The following is a 17,811-nucleotide window of genomic DNA, read 5'->3' as shown; positions in this document are numbered from 1 at the left end:
TACTTTTTAAGCTGATCCTCAAATGTTTTCAGTATTAAAAACTAGAAAACCTTTCTGAAAAGAGATGGTTGAAAATGTTGAGCACATCCTCTATATCTCATTGTGAAGAGTAAGAGGACAGAAAGCTTAATCAGAAACGGGCACATATAGTCAGGAACTCATATCTCACCCATTTGGGGAGAAGAGTGTGAGGGAAAAGAAGAGAGGGAAGTCTGAAACCTAAACAAAAGCAAAAATTGACTGGAGAGCTAGGATAGTGGGTAAATTAGTACGTGGATAACCTGATATAGATCCCAGGTACCATATATGGGTCCTCTGAGCCCCACCTGGATTGATCCTTGCAGACAGAGTCAGGAATAAACTCTGAGCACAGCCAAGTATGTGGACAAAACTTCCCACTCCAATAAATAAAATGACAAAATAAATACAGCATTGGTACTCCCACTGATTCCTTACCTTGTGAGTGTCTTTGCTGTTTTCTCTTTACCTTAGTTTACTCCTTACCCTTCCATGTATTCTAGCTTCCTTTATTTGCCATCTCTCTTTTAGTAAACACTGCTTTTGATTATTTTGTGTTCCTGTAAAACCTTTCTTAATAAGCACAGAATTGGGCAGGGGGACTTGTGTGTGTCTCTGCCCCAATTTCCCTTATGCTTTATCAAAAGTTTATTTCAAAGGGGGGTCCACTTCTTGTTAACCTCAAGTCATGATAGAAAATTAAGCTACATTTGAACACACATTTGTTAAATCATGTATTTCTGTATGCTTATTGAATGCACAATTGTTAAGCCATTTATTAAGAGTGGGAGATTTAGGTTTCTGGTAAACAATACTAGAGAGTTTCAAAGCTGGCATCCAGAAGTTTATTATGAAATGAGAGTACAAACAAGTCCCCATCCCACCCCCCCAAAAAATACACACAAGTAAATGCACAGTCATGGAGCACTCATATATTACTATCAGGAAAGTACAAAAATCTAAGACTATTATGTGAGCATTTTTATTTAATTTTATTTATTTATTTTTTTGCTTTTTGGGTCACACCCAGTGATGCACAGGGGTTATTCCTGGCCCATGCACTCAGGAATTACTCCTGGCAGTACTCGGGGAACCATATGGGATGCTGGGAATCGAACCCGGGTCGGCTGCGTGCAAGGCAAACACCCTACCCGCTGTGCTATCACTCCAAGCCCCTATGAGCATTTTTAAAAGCAGTGTTTTTAGCATTTTATTATCTAATACTCTTAGTTTAATTATATATTCTAAAGATAAGATATAGACTATTATAATAGTTATAATTTATTCATATAATTTTCTAACAAGGAATGCTGATATCCAAAACGATTTAAAAATCTTTTACAGTGCATGCGATAAGTTTTTGTATCTTCTTCTTAAGTATCTAGAATCATGACAAGTGACATTAACATATACAGATATTTTTATCGTGACACAACACACCCTTGTTGAGTTTCATCAATCCTTTTTCACCTCGAATTTCTCGGTTTTATTCTTTACTGTCTTTAGGAAAACCAAGACATCAGTTCCCCCAGTTCCTTTGCTACTCACTTCCGAGGGCTCTTCAGCTGTTTGCTTTGCCTCGGACTGCCTTTTTGCAGGTCCTACAATATATTCAGCTACTATTTTTAAATGGTAGTTTCTCAAGGCGACCATAGCTTTCACACACTTGTTGTAAAGGCTCTGAAGACTGGCGTTATCTTCAGAAAGGATAAACTCACGAAGGGAGGGCCCTTCCTCCAGTGAGCGAAGGAAGTTCTGATGAGCTGGTGGCATATATGTTCTCATTTCCTGGAGGAATTCAGCAGCTTCTGAAGGTACACAAGAAAGATGAGTTTGTAGGGAGAGTCCACATTCTCCATTTGGGGGAGGACTGAGTTAGGTTGGAAAGGAGCAATAGAGTTTGAGACTAGAATTTGTAACCATTCTAAAACTAAAAGTCTTGCTATTCATAATGGGAACTATTATTTTATATAATATATACATTTCAGTCCATTTCAGTCCTCCATTGTTCATCGATTTGCTCGAGTAGGCCCAGTAACGTATCCATTGGAGACTTTGTTGTTACTGTGTTTGGCATATCGAATAAATTACGGGTAGCTTGCCAGGCTCTGCTGTGTGGGCGAGATACTCTCGGTAGCTTGCCACGCTCCCCGAGAGGGGTGGAGGAATCAAACTCGGGCCGGCCATGTTGGCTGCATGCAAGGCAAACGCCCTACCACTGTGCTATCGCTCCAGCCCAATATCTACATATATATAAACAAATGTCAAACTCATTCTTTTATACTAAAAATACTATACTTCCTTTTTCTACTGAATTATTTCTTCTAGAAAGACAATAATATAGAAAGATCATGATACTGAGTCCAAGATAGTATTTAAGGGATCAATTTCAAATAAGTAAATCAATTAATAATTTAAAAATTAATTCACCCAGCTCAAAGATTTATCTTTTGATCTTTTGACTGTAAAATAGAAGTTTAGGAAAACAGAGTAAAAAGAAATTTTTTCTTGAGATTTTTCTTCATCCCACTCTAAACTCCTAAAAAGTAGGTAATAAGTGTGGTTCAGATTAAAATTCCTATTCAAGCTTTGCCCCTGGGCTGGAGAATGGCTGGAAAGGGCAGCATCAAGACTCCCTTGTCCTTGGAATCTCCCATCCCCTATTTAAGATACTATCTTATCTTATCTTCTTTTTAAGACACTGTCTTATATTCCAGCCATAGCAAAGCGGTGGGGCATTTGCCTTGCACACAGCCAGTTTGGCCAAGCTGGGTTCAATTCCTCCACACCTCTCAGTGAGCCTGGCAAGCTACCGAGAGTATCTCACCTGCATGGCAAAGCCTGGCAAGCTACCCATGATGTATTCAATAGGCCAAACACAGTAACAACAAGTCTTACGATGGAGATGTTACTGGGCCAGCTCAATCAAATTGATGAACAATGGGAGGACTGTGACTGTGACTGTCTTATCTTATCTCAGTTTCCAGTGACTTTCTCTTTCTGAATCATATCCCACATTTTCAGGCCATGTGATATCTCTTCACAGTAAACTAGGCCTTACACTCCTATTTAAATATCAAAATCAAGAGAGTGATAAATTTTACTCTTCCCTGCTTGTTAAAGGAAGGAACTAGCCACTTATCTTTTTTCAAGTTTCTGCTGCTTCATCTGTGAAATGGAAGGAAGACAATGCAACAAATTCTCTACTGAAAAGCATCAGGAACACTTCTTTGAGATGTTCATGGAAAGATCTTTTTACGTATTAAAGTACTACTGTATTAAGACTGGGATGTAGCTCAGTAGAAAAGTTTATTTATGCCTTGCCCGTGTGAAAAGAGCGGTGCTCAATCCCCACACTGCAAAAAATATATACTGTTGTCTTAACATAAAAGATCAATTCTACTTACCTCCAGCATCCTGTTTGATGCCCAGAAGAACATCAAAGCACTGAAAGATGCTGCTTTGAGCTGCACTGCCTCCTGCATATTTCTTTGGGGTGTCCCAGACTCCTTCATACACCAGACCCTCTGACAGTAAGGGGTTTCCTTTCCAGCTAGATCAGGAAGAAAATGATAAGCACTACATGTGTGAATAGTCAAAATTTCAGATACAAAATCTTTCAGAAGAAAGTAAATGAAAAATGACAACATTAGGTTTCATTGTTCTTCCACACTTTCCTTTCCAGTCGTTTTCATGCGTGAGAAGAGTAATACATAACATGGTTCTGAGCACATTTGGAATAAGAATTCTGTGACGTGGACCTGGGCTTTGCATCAGCAGAGATCATTCTCCTCTCATGAAATTGCCTAACTTGACTCCCCATCTGTCAGCCTGGCTAAGTAAGAACATTCGTATGTCTATTTTTTCTCTACATACAAGTAATTGGTGTGATTTTCATGTTAATTGTTTAAGATAAAAATTTCCAAAAAAATCTTACATACCCTGACAAGTATATGCGAAGAACATTGAAAAAGAGGTTTGGGTCCACATAATCTGTAAAAAGATGAGATGCATTTAATTAAGCAACATTAGCTCTAGAGTGCTGGGTGAGGGGACCAATAGATACAGAAGAACAAACTGCAAATGGCTAATAATAAAGTTTAGCATAGACTATAGGAAAGTCTTAAGATCCATCTGAAAATAAAAGGACAAACTCCCTCACAAACTGCCCTCTTCCAAGGGCACTCCATAATTTCTTGGGTCTACCAAACAAGGTTTCTGGGGTAGAGGGGTGTTAATCCACAACTTGAGCTGAACAGCCAGGGTCTACCTGTCACTCAATCTCAGATGACCTTTTAAACTTTCTTTAAAACCACCTCAGGTCCTTACTGATAAAAACACAAAGATACGACTCTAAGCAACAACAAAACAGAAACAAACTTCAATTTTATGACCCATATACCTGGGACTTTTTATAAAGCTTCCAAATGTCTTTGATTTAAAGGTCAGTCTTCTTGAGATGGACCTATTACCAGGAACTGAAAACCCCAGCTTGAGATCATATTTGTTCTAACAAGTAAGGCCAGTTTCCTTTTGCAAATGATTGTTCGCGTTTTTTGGATTATTTCATAATTGTTTGGCAATATGTTTTGAACTCAATGGTTTGGTATGTTTCTCAGTAAACTTCTAAAAGAAGCAGAACACATCAAGTTCTTATCAAGTAGAAATTATGTTTTTCAGGACTTGAAACTACCTGCACAAATAACAAGGGTCCCCATAGTTTTTAGTTGAAAGGAAAGAACATTCCATAGAGATAGCTACCTTGAAATTCGGCTTTCCTATTTACTACCCACACAATCTTCATTTCTCTGTCTCTCTAAATTTAATTTCCTAGCCATAGACAACGAATATAATAAAATGTACCACAGCAGCAAGTATAGTTATTTAGTGAGGTAAGATAATGGCACACAACAGACCATGAGCGATAGTTATTTTTCTGCCTCCACTACCCTAACAATTCAACACCTCACATATTCAGAAACTGCTCACTACCTATCTAGGATGTTGTTTGGAATAAATACTTGCCATGAATATGTTGAAATACTTCAAGAGCTTTCTTTAGACAAGAAGCTATTTCACTCAGTGCCTTTTGCAAAGTGTCACAGTCCTTATGTTGCACTGCATTCAATATTGTGGGAATTTCCTTTAGAACAAAAAAGAAAAAAATATTAGCACTTAGGTTTTTCTATACCAATTCTGTAATCAAATTTACCCTGAATCCGAAAGCATAAGTAAATTTGGGGTTTGATTTTTGCCTCCCCTTTGGCTGAATTCCCTACAATGATTTGACTAGTTTCCTTATACTAATAAGCTTGATTATCTTCATTCATTTATTATTTAGAGAGGTTTTGATAGGTATATATTTATATTTCTAGTAGTGTCAGCACTTGGACCATGTAGCTATGATGCATTAAAGTACACTGAACATTTTTCTCCCAATTTTTGAGGCTCCATATTTTCTGAGTGAGAATTTTCTGCACACTGTGTTCTGATTCCAGAACCATAACCAAATTGTCAACTACCCTCCACCAATCAAGGTTTCCAATTTGATTTTAAATAGATGGGTCTTACATTTTAGATTTTAGATTAACACAAATATTAAATATTCCCACAAGATAATCTACTATTTCTAATTATGTAATAAAATGTGACATTTAGTCAGGTTACAGTTATTTCACAGTTAATATAGTCTGATACTATGTAGTTACTATCCTCCATGAAGCAATGCATGAAATTTCCAGGATAGTTGGACTTACTTTAATTGCAGTAGCTGCTGCTGTTTCCACCAATAGAGAAACCAAGAAGAATCCTTTACTGCAATCCTCACCGGGAAATGAGAACAGAATGTCCATGTTCCTAAGAAAATTGGGCAAATAAGTAAATACTTAAAGAAAAGTATTGGCATATTTTTCAAGTACTTTATAGTTTTCAGGTATTCTTATTTATCCAGTTTTATTTTCTAAATGATCTTAAACAACAAATCTAGTAGGTTGAACTTGCTTCATCACGATTAAAGAGAGTAATGTTAAGCCAATTCTCTAAAATCAAATACTTAACCATAGATTGATTTGCAACCTATTATTTCTATTCCAGAATTTGAAAGTAGAAATTCCAAGACTTCTTTTGTTTCCAATATTTCACATTTTCAGAGGCATATGTGTTATAGAAAGAGCCATCTATGAAATATAATTTAAAATAGTTCCCTTTTTTGGTTAAATATATCTGTCATAGATTTTGTACACCTTGTTCAGTATCTCAGAGTTTTGTCTCATCTTAAAAAAGGATTGAATGGGTAGTTTAAACAACAAATTATAGTCTATTTCCTTTTAAAATTAAAGTTTTGCACTGGTGCAACTTGGTTTCAGTATTTGATTTTCAATGACTTTTATGATGCTTAAATGTATGGTTCCTAAAATCAAACTACTTCAGCTTATTTGCTATGTGAAGATATTTAAGAATAACTTCAGCTTATTTGTTGTGTGAAGATATTTAAGAAAAGTATTTCACCTATTTCTGGCTCAGAGTTCTTTATAAAATGGAACCAATTAAAAGTATTTCATAGTTTCACATCTATTTTAAAATATTACTTTATAATCTGTTTCACAGCCATGTACTAATCTACTGTAAATTAATGCCTTCTATTTTCATATTGTTTTTAAAAATATTTTTAAGTGAGCAACAATACTATACTTCAGTTGTAATAATGCACCAGCATTTTTTATCGCATCAATACTTTTATATTTGCTGTATCTCTACTATAAAAAGTTTCTTGTTTCTCTTTTCAGTAATGCCTATTCACTTTTAGATCACAAAATAAATACATGGATTTATCCATTTATTTTATTTATTTTTTTTAGAATTTCCATTACCAAAATGCGTTACCCCATTCTTTTAATCACATCTTATTTACTCCCCATTGATCCAAATTTACTAGAGTATGTTTATATTTTTCTTAATTTCCTTAGCTCTCAGCCTCTCTTTAATTAAAGAATCATAAGGACTGGATGAAAAAGAAAAGATTTATGTTCCTGGTCACTATAACTAAGTCATAGATACAAAGATATATTAGGTCAAGATACAAAAACTTATTTGCATTTTATCAATGTTTATTAATTACTTAATTTATTATATATGAATACTTTTTATTAATTTTTATGGCTATAATATCAAACAGCACAAAATTACACGAAGGTCAAAAATACAAGCACAAAGCAAACAGATACAGTTATTTCACAGTTGTAAATATTAACTGAAAACTGGTATTATTTGCCTTTTAAACAAGTAGGTTAATTTTGCTTGAATTTAATTAACCTTTTTAAAAAGGTATTTGGGGTAAAACATATTTACTATGGAAACACAAAGACTTCAGATCAAAATAAAAATTAAATACTTACTCATAAGTCATGGGTCTTATGGAAGCATCCACAAAGCAATGAATATGTTGGAAGAGAAAGAATTAATTTAAAAACCAAATAGTTGTCATTGTTAAAAGATTTAATTTTGATACATTCAACACAAACTAAATTTAATATTAAATCTAATATATATTTCTGAATACATTTAGACAAAGTGAGATACAATCAGAAATCTGCCTTTTATATTTCTCAAGTGGATAGTGCAAAGACTTAGCTTAGCTTGGCTTTCTTAAATAAAATTTAAAAACTAAAGTCTTAGGCATTAGAAACCAATACATAAAATACATTGAATAAAACATTAGTGATACAGTCCAGAACCTCAATATTAGAGCTGTATTTGGAGGGTCAGCCTATATGTCAAGATAAATAAAAGTAATAATAAGCAATTAGAATAGCATCAAATCAAAAGTTGTCTCATGACTGGAGAAACAGTACAGCTGGTACATATGGTCCCCTGTACCCTGCCTGGAATTCATAGCCAGGAGTAAGCCCTGAGCATCACAGGGTGTGGTCCAAAATCAAACAAACAAAATTTTCATAGCAAAAAGTCTATTAGGAACCCAAACGTGAATCTGAAAACTGGGAGAAGATATTTCGTAACATCCATCTGACCAGACACTAATATTAAAAACATATGAAGAATTGACACAACTTTAGAGCAACAGAAGACAAGTCCTTTCTTTTTTCTCTTTTTGGGTCACACCCAAGCGATGCACAGCAGTTACTCCTGGCTCTCCACTCAGGATTTACTCCTGGCCATGCTCAGGGGACCATATGGGATGCTGGGAATCGAACCCGGGTCGGTTGCATGCAAGGCAAATGCCCTACCCTCTATGCTATCACTCCAGACTGGACAAGTCCTTTTTGAAGTGCCAAAATATATGAATAATGATCCTTGCACAAAGAAGACATTCCAGTGATCTACAAATATAAAAAAAAAAAGTACTAACATCACTCAGAATTTGGGAAATCAAAACTGGAACTGAAACTAAATCTGAAATCTAAACTTTCCTCTCACTCCTGTGAGAATGCTGCATATCTAACACTTCTGGCAAATGACCAGTATTGAAGAAGACACTGACTAAAGGGAAGTCATACTCTGTTCCTAGGTATGTTAATGGGTGTAAGCACTATGGAAATTGACGCAAAAGTTGTTTACAGAATTAATAATAAAAATTCCATGTGAGGAGGCCACAGAGATGGTCAGCATTTAAGTACTTGGTTTACATGTGGCCTGCTGAGGGTTTGAACCCCAGGTCACTATGGAGTTCCCAGAGTATCATCAAAAGTGAGCCTTGAACACAGAGCCAGGAGTAAGTCCTGAGCACTGCCAGATGTGGTCCCCTCAACAAAACAGAACAAAACAAAAATTCCACGTGAATCCAGGAATATGACACCTAAAATTAGTCATAACTTATAAAAATAACATTATTTAGGAAGGGTATTTGTATCCCTATACTCATAACAGCCTTATTGGTTTAAAAATTAAATTAACGTAATTTCCCAGTAATAAATAACTGGATTAAATATGCTGTAGTATTCAAGGAGATACTCTTGTGCCATTATAAAAATATGAAACCTTTGGGGCAAAATGGATGGGACTTGAAGTGATACGAAAAGTAAGAAAATAAAAGACTATCAGTGGACAGTTTCATTCCTATGTAGAATATGAACTGCTAGAACAAATGACCCAACAAACAACAAAATAATCTCCTAGACCCAGTGAAAACTATAATGTTTGCTAGAAGGAAAGGGAAGCAGGAATGGAAAGAAAAGGCAGAGGGTCACCACGTTGATTGACAGCAGGACTACGATAGTAGAAGGGGTGACAATTACACACACATACATAGATATGAAGTTAGGCTCTGAAATCCTGTAATATTATAAATCAATGATAAGTCAGCAAAAGTTTTAAAAGCAATCACGAACATTTGATTAAAATTAAATCACCCTAAAATTTTGTTAAACATGCAGGTATTAGAAAAAAGTAGTTTAAATAAAAATAATTTATTTTGTTGTCATCCTGTTGCATTAATGTTCCACTGATTTTGCACATCCAGATATTTGAGATCCCTTAATCCTCATGTCTTTTTACTGAATCCCTTATTCAGTGATTAGGAAGGGCCTCATACTGAAATACTGAGAATATGCCATTTCCTCTGCTTAAGGTGAGTTAAACAAAACTGGGTAATTAAAAACTAATATATGTAATCTCCTAAACATGTCTATCAACAGAAGCCAGACATGAAAGAATACACATTCTATTATTTCACTGTTATGCTCCCTAATAACAGAAAAGACTTTTGGTAAGACATATCAAAATATGTTTGTCTTAATGAAAGGAAGCACAAAGTAAATCTCTGAGGTTAAAGAAATATTTCATATCTTCCTCATAGTTACTTATGCACATATGACAGCAAAATTCATCACACAGATTCAGAGCTTTACATTTCCTTATATACCTTTGCCCATTATTAGAGTTATAGCCATAGATTCAGTGAACAAAGAAACCATATCTAAAAGCAAATGAGAAATGTGTAGACAAATATTAAACTAATGACTAACCTGTATAATTTAAATAGCACACCCTACTTTCATTTCTATCACAACAGTGTTTACATACCCACTGGGATCCTTTTTCTTCCAGTTCGCCAAGACACAGTCTGCATAAACCATGATAGGGGGCAGGCCCAGTTTCTCAGAGAGTTTACAAAAAGGAACAGCAATGTTGCTTGGCAGGATCTAATTCAAACACAATATTAACCGTTGAAATTTTTTACACTGTCTTTGTCTGTTGGGCAACAAAATATTAGCCATTCTTCATTTGTCATTTTGAGAGTAAGCAAATAAATCATTCCCTTCCTGATTTCATAACTTAATTCTCATAATTGTTAAATGTTTATATTTTGGATTTGTGGTGATGCTGACATAATGAGAGAAAAAGGAAATATTCACTTCAGGAATATTTGTTAAGCAACCAATATTCTATGAAAGGTGCTTTCTATTCCACTAATAATATGAAAATAGTCTAAAAAGTCTCTAAAAGCATCTGAATGTAAGACTTTTTGATAGACTATGTACTATATGGGTTTATGTATGTTCTTCCATCTTGGGTCATATCTCGAGTCACCCCACACACGTAGACATTCCTGATAGTCCCACTCTTTGGGGAGTGGAGGGGTGAGGGAAAAGAATATAGCAAATGGAATGACCTTTTCCTTCTATTCCATTCTCTCACTCTCCTTCCTTAGTAGTACAGTTGCCCAGTTATTGACTAGGGGAGTGAAACTATAGTTAAGTTTTCTTTTTCTCCTCACTTCTTCCTTTCTTGAAACTGGTATTCACAGACCTTGTTCTGTATTTAGTGACACAGTGAAATGTTTCCCACTATGGGTCAATTCTGATGCATTGATACAGTCTTAGAAGTGTTTCCACACACTTGGCTTTGTTTGTCAAAGCTTCTAATGATCATAATGCTGAAATGTTATTCATCAGCCTGAGTTCTCTACCCCGAGATCCTTTCTTGGGTAATCTAATTGCGTCATATAATAACAAGGATATCTGCATCAACGCCACCTGTGATTGAAAATTTTTTTACCTGTGATTGTACATTTTATAAGACAAAGAATAGGACTTTGTATCCCTTGGGGAGTCATTAATGGAGTTTCTGCAGTAGGTTAATGAATATGACTCACCCATAACTCTGTGGCAATTATAGTAGCTATAATCCAAGTAACTTCACATTAGTTTAATTGGGGGTGGAGCAATAGTACAGCGGGTAGAGCATTTGCCTTGTATGCTGCCAACCCGGGTTCAATTCCCAGCATCCCATATGGTCCCCTGAGCACCACCAGGAGTAATTCCTGAGTGCATGAGCCAGGAGTAATCCCTGTTCATCTCTGGGTGTGACCCCCCAAATAAAACAGAAAAAAAAGATTAGTTTAATATGTCTAGACACTAATAATTTACCAAGAGATTAAAATGTTGGAACATAATCATTGATCATAAAGCCACCTGAATAATGCTTTACAGGCTGCTGAAACACTTTGATTGACAAATAAAAGGTAAAGGCCCTCCCGCTGATCGTCTATTTGCTCGAGCGGGCCCAGTAACGTCTCCATTGGAGACTTTGTTGTTACTGTGTCTGGCATATCGGATACTCTCGGTAGCTTGCTGGGCTCTCCGAGAGGGGCAGAGGAATCGAACTCGGGTCAGCCATGTTGGCCGCTTATAAGGCGAACGCCCTACCCGGTGTGCTATCGCTCCAGCCCATTTATACTAATTTCAAAAATATATTCTGCTATTCTATAACTTACACAAATGACCAAATGTAAATTATATTGATCTTGAATAAATAGGAAAAATGAGAAAATAGTGAACATCTTAGTATATCATACGTATATAAGTCCTAAGAAATTCAGTTAATTTCTCATCACCTATGAGCAAAAAATACTTCTTATTGGCAGATCTTACTTTTTGTCTGTATATTCTCTCTCTCTTTTTTCTTTTTGGGTCACACCGGGCAATGCACGACAGTTTACTCCTGGCTCTGCACTCAGGAATTACTCTTGGCGGTGCTCAGGGGACCATATTGGATGCTGGGAATCGAACTCGGGTCAGCTGCATGCAAGGCAAACACCCTACCCGCTGTGCTATCACTCCAGCTCCCATTCTCTCTTTTTAAAGTGTACTTAGTTGAATATTTTTCAATCTTTTAATACTTTTCTTTATCTCTGACCCTTATGATCTATTCAGAATAATGTGATGTGCAGAAAATGGAAATACTATAAGCTAAATATTTATAATTCTGATCTTTAGTCTGATAGATATAAAAGTCTTTAATTATAGCATGCATATTCTAGTCTCCAAATTTTTACTAGTTTTTTTTTTCCTTTCTCTTATGCTCCTCTCTCTTAGATAAGTTCTAACAACCTCTCAAGGGGTAATTCAAGTCTTCTAAGAAGCATTTCAAATATTTGAAACTCCTCTGATATCTCTTTTGCAGCCAGCATCTGCATTCCTTTGCTAGTTTTGGCCCTCTTAAATACAATGCTTGTGTACTAAATCTCTCAGTGTCTAACAAACCTTGGAAGATTTGGTTCTAAATTTTAGGTAGGTTCCCAAACTAAACATTTGTTTGTGTGTCTACCCAGAGACTATGAGTGCTGTATCATAATTATAAAGAAGTATTAGATGTCCTCTGATGATGCAGAACAATTTCTGCAGGTTTTTTTTAACCTATCGGGGTGTGACTCATCACGAAGGTGAGAATGTTTATAAAGTTACATTTCTAAACACAGTCGGGAAAGAGAGCAAGATAAAAAAAAAAATTATAATTGTTGAAAAAGAAAGCTTTTTTAACTAGAGAAGTTTTCTGCAATAGACTTTATCCCTTTATTAAAGATTAGGAATTACAGTCTGTAGAGATGTCATACGATTTGGTTTACTTAGTAAAATACAAAATCACATTTTAAATATGAAGTTATTTTTTGGTAGAAAAAAGAATTAATAAATTTTGTTTTTCGAAATAAGAAGGTCATTTATAATTAATCAGAAAGTGATATAACATGTTCATTTCTGCAAAAGTCAAAGAAAGAAAATGTGCCACATTCAAATTAATTGATTTCAGTGTCATTGAAATAGTGAAATATTAAAAAGAAATACAGTATTTATACATAGAGGGTTAAATAACATTCTGTAACTGAATGAAAAATTATATAGTTAATTCAAATCATGACGAAGATGAATGTCCCATAAATTATAAAAGCCTAAATTATTATTTATCTGAAAGACAAAAGAGATATCTATATATAGAGTGAAACATTTGTACTATATAACTACCAGACTATAAAAAACTGTGATAGATTTTTTTTTTAGTTCACATGTTGCCTATCAATGTTTTGTTTTCCTATTTTTGCTATCCAAATTTTACAAACTGCGGCTTGATACTTTTAAATTGTTTGCACATCTGTGTATATTAGATGCAAAGTCATTATTTAGAATAAGAAATAAAAGAACTCTCCAAACCTTCCTGACATCTCCATCACCCTTATTCCACACGTATGCCATGGTGATGTATCCTAGCACCAGATGGGCCAAGCGCTGTGGCTTGTGCCCTCGGAGATCATCGATGCTGAGTGTTGGCAGCTGAGAATAAATGGAGAAGTTAACTCAAATTATTATGAGCACAATTAATTTCAAAGCCAATTTTGAACTATACGAAGTTATGCAGAAGAAGAAAAAGGTGGCACTGATTCAAACCTTCTCTACTTCTGCACGTAGGTTTCCAGTCTCAATCAACTCAGGAAGATTTTTAGCAATTCGAACCCAGGCATCATAAGGGGGAGGTAGCTCCTCCTTGAAAGAAAGACAAAATGAAAGAAGCCATTTATTGACAAGTGTCAGTTATTGAAACTCATTCTTGCCTCTCTCAGTTACTTGACCCCTAAATCAGTTTGCAAGTTTGTTCAGATGTTTTTCTCTGACCTACAACACACATCCGTTCACCACCCGCTCAGACATGCTCTGACCTCCATGCTGCTTCTTTGTCTCTTCTTGGCACTACCACCTGCTAAATGTTGGTTTGTCTTGGGGGGTCACATTTGGCAGTGGTTGGGGCTTACTTCTGGCTCTGTGTTCAGGGATCACTTCTGGGGACCTGGAGGACCATGTGGGATGCGAGAATCAAATCCAGGTCAGCAATGTGCAAGACTGACTCCCTACCTGTTTTACTATTGATCCAGCCAGGTGCCCTGGACCTGATTTTGGACGGTGGGTGCCATACTTGCTGCATATTTGCTGTATTTAAAGGTGCTCTTTAGGCAAGTCATCATCTGCAGTTTTAATAAGATAGCCTCAAAATTTCCATGGTAGTTCTCCCAACCACTTCAGTCTAGATTCATATTCTTAATTATAAAGCCTATGGGCCAAGCCTTTTCATATTATTAAGTAAGGTCAGGAATCAGGAGACAAAAATGAGAATTTATTGCTGTGATTTCAACATCTTGTGTTTTCAACATCTTATAAAATCCACACTCTTTTTGTGTACCACTACTTGAAAGTAAGGAATTTAATATGCTTTTAATTCTTTATTTCCTATAGAACTGGTTCATTATTGGTATTTCAGTAACAGATATATGTCTATTTCTTTAACTATTCAGCATACCTAAGTATGATATTTTTGCTATCTTACTCAAAGACAATTTTTATGATCATTATTAGTGTCTCATTTTCTAGAACTTCCAACAAACATATAAAAGATCAATGGCATACTTTCAGTTCATCAGTTATTTTAATACTATTAATAAGTGAAGACTAACAGAAGTATTAATAAACTTTTTTTGAATGACAAAATGTTTCCCATTCAACTTTTAGATAAAAAAACAGTTTTCATCTGTATGAAGTTGCTTTCATGTTTGTAGATGGAAAATAAGTCTAAGACACATCTGTCTTTGACATAGGAAAGTTGATAGATTAAAAAATTGATAAGCCATTTTTAACATTGAACCTGGATTTCTAAGTATCCAAAGTGACAGCATTATGTTCCAAGAAGAGTTTTGTTTTTGTTCAGAGCAATAGCACAGTGGTAGGGCGTTTGCCTTGCACGCAGACAACCTGGCCGAGCTGAGTTCAATTCCTCCGCCCCTCTCGGAGAGCCTGGCAAGCTACCGAGAGTATCTCACCTGCACGGCAAAGCCTGGCAAGCTATATTCAATATGCCAAACACAGTAACAACAAGTCTCACGATGGAGACATTACTGGGCCTGCTCGAGCAAATCAATGAACAATGGGAGGACAGTATTTGGACAGTATTTGGACAGTCTCCATAATTATTACATTTGTTTTATTTTTATCTGAACTAACTCTTGTGGGGGTGCTTGGTATGTTATTTTGCAATTCCAGAAAAAGTTTTTGTTGCACTATAGTAAGTATATCTCTGAAACCATCCAAACCATATTTATGTGAGCCTAGAGGAAGGAGAGGAAAGCTTAAATATAGTTGACTTGAATGTGTGATATATAATGTAAGCTACATATTTCATTAATAAAATTAAAACATGTATTATTTCGGGGGTGGAGAGGACACCAGTGGTGTTAAGAACTACTTCTATCCTGTTGCTCAAGGTAACAGGATTTTATATGTAATGTGAGTACTGAACTGGGGTCAACCACAGTGTTTTAAACCTTGTACTATCTCTCCAGTATCATATATTTTATTTTCTTTAACCAGTTGAATATGTGATGAGGAAACTTGGATAGAAGAAAATTTTACTTTATTTTTCTCTTTACCCAAGATATTTGCTATTTGCTAATTCTAAATACAGATAGATCGGAATTTTTGATTAAGGTTGTATTTGCTGAACTTAAAGGTGTTCTTTAACAAATCATAAGCAAATAGAGATATAGTATGATCCTAACATCTTGTATCTTACTACACTCAAGAAAGACCAAAAAAAATGTCAATGTCTGTTGAAGTTTTCTTCTCTTAAGAGAGACTCAGAGAATAAAATTTTAGTCCCTTTTAGCACCATGGTTTACAATATTGTTAATGACAGAGTTTTGTGCATAAAACATTTGAATACCACACCCACCACACCCTCACCTAGTGTTTGCTTCCCTGTTCTACTGTTACAGTGTTGCTTTTCTCATCCTAACAATAATATTTAGATTAGAGACTCTGAACCCAGAATAGTGAGACTCATTCTCTGCTATTGACTTGCTATTGTTAACTATTTGAAGTTGGAAAGATGGTTAAAGTCTACTTGCCTATTACATTTTTCATAGGAAAAGTGAGGTTAATGACACACCTACCACTAAGAAGGGTGTGAAGACGGAAGGAGTTAATGTTTGTTTCATTTTGGAGGCCACCCTGGCTGTGCTCAGGGTTTGCTTCTGGCTCTGTGCTCAGGAAACACTCTTGGCTAAGGCTGGGGGACCATAGACAGTGCCAGAGATAGAAAGGAAATGAATATTTATAAATCCTTTAAAATAATATGTAAATGGTTGGAAATTAAATATTGGTGAGATATGATTTCTCATAGAACTTTTTGGAAAATATCTTAAAGAAACAGAGTTTTTAAGAAAAAAGTCGTAAAAGAAATTTATAGCCAAAAATTTTAAATAACACAGAAGCCAACTAAGCTCAATAAACTAACATGACAATGCAGGAAAAAAAGCAGATGGCTCAACTAGCAACAAACCACTTAGTAAACCCTTGGACAAAGACTTAATGGCCCCAAGGTGAGTTATAAAATTTTTCATAAATTTTTTTAACTGAAGCACTACTTTGATAATCTTATTAGTCATTTACTTGTAACAAACAATATAAAGTATATTGTTTTGTGCAAGCTAAGGCTTGGGTAGTGGTTCAGATATGGGGACAGTTGTGGAGGGAAGTTCACGCTGATGGTGCAATTGGTGTTGGACCATTGCATGTCCATACCTGCGTTATGAGCAACTTTGTAAACTGTGGTCTTTAAATAAAGTAATAAATAGATAAAATAGTCTTGAACTTCACTTTACCCTTATGCTTTGCATCAATATGCAGACATTATCAATACAAAACAAAGCAACTTGTATACCATCTCAGGTAGTCAAAATAAGGAGCATTTATTTTACAAAAGTTTAAGTTCTGTCTATAGAGAAAAAAGTTTTTATTTTGTTCACAATCCAGTCATTGCATTCTTTAAAGGCCCTCTAAAAATACAATTGCATTAAACCAACTTTTGATTAATATAGTATTATTACTTTCAAAACTAAAATACAATTATAATTTCCTGATTTTATCATGTCCCATAGTAAGCTGTTAACAAATAAGCCTTAAGTCCATCTAAATCTAACTTTCTAAGCAAAAAGTCTTGAAAGTTCAGTGAGAACCATTTATTAAAATTCTGCCACTACCATTGGCACCACGTTATTGTTCAGTAGAAACTCCTGAACTACAATTGTTCTAGAAGAAGTTAATTTGTCCAAGAAAGTAATGCTAAGAAATACTTTAATCCATATTTCAGTCCCTTCTCTTACCAATGGATTGGGCAGAGCAAAGCCCACTTCTTCATCGATATGGTATTCTTCCCCGATTTCCCAAGAATTTCCCATCAGAGATGCCTTGTCCTGCTCCATCTCTCAGTCTTCTCCTTGGGACTTCTAAGTCACTCAGATGTTTCAGAACATCTATTTATTACCGGGACTGTCATTACTTATCACCTGAGTAGAAAGAAATGTCTTTCACTTTTGGAATACTTTCATTTTCTACTTTCATTATTTGTAATTTGATAAATGATAAAATCACGAAAGTATCACCTTTCATAAGGAAAAACTGGAAATTTTTTAATTTTGATCACTAGAAAAAACATGTGTCCCCCACAAAGGGGAAGTCT

General features: G+C 35.3%; 1 protein-coding gene across 1 annotated transcript; it reads right to left on the bottom strand.

Moving 5' to 3' along the window:
- Window positions 1-1,473: 1,473 nt before the first annotated feature.
- On the bottom strand, window positions 1,474-17,554 carry LOC130028821 (indoleamine 2,3-dioxygenase 1-like). Its single transcript, XM_056119670.1, has 10 exons — window positions 17,456-17,554; window positions 13,695-13,790; window positions 13,461-13,580; window positions 10,057-10,175; window positions 7,413-7,427; window positions 5,775-5,874; window positions 5,044-5,161; window positions 3,960-4,011; window positions 3,426-3,571; window positions 1,474-1,838 (listed from the first exon to the last, which is right to left on the bottom strand). The coding sequence occupies exons 1-10, from the start codon at window positions 17,552-17,554 to the stop codon at window positions 1,474-1,476; spliced, it is 1,230 nt and encodes a 409-aa protein (XP_055975645.1).
- Between the last annotated feature and the right edge of the window lie 257 nt (window positions 17,555-17,811).

This window comes from Sorex fumeus, unplaced genomic scaffold (genome assembly GCF_029834395.1).
Source record: "Sorex fumeus unplaced genomic scaffold, SorFum_2.1 ptg000003l, whole genome shotgun sequence".
Lineage (NCBI taxonomy): Eukaryota > Metazoa > Chordata > Mammalia > Eulipotyphla > Soricidae > Sorex > Sorex fumeus.
Note: the sequence above shows the minus strand (reverse complement) of the source record. Positions and strands in the feature narration are given on the sequence as shown.

Coding starts and splice junctions, on each gene's coding strand:
- LOC130028821 (XM_056119670.1), bottom strand. CDS start 17,554: ATGGAGCAGGACAAGGCATCTCTGATGGGAAATTCTTGGGAAATCGGG. Junction 13,581..13,694: donor TACGTGCAGAAGTAGAGAAG/GTTTGAATCAGT, acceptor ATTTATTCTCAG/CTGCCAACACTCAGCATCGA. Junction 5,162..5,774: donor CAGCAGCTACTGCAATTAAA/GTAAGTCCAACT, acceptor TTTGTTCTAAAG/GAAATTCCCACAATATTGAA.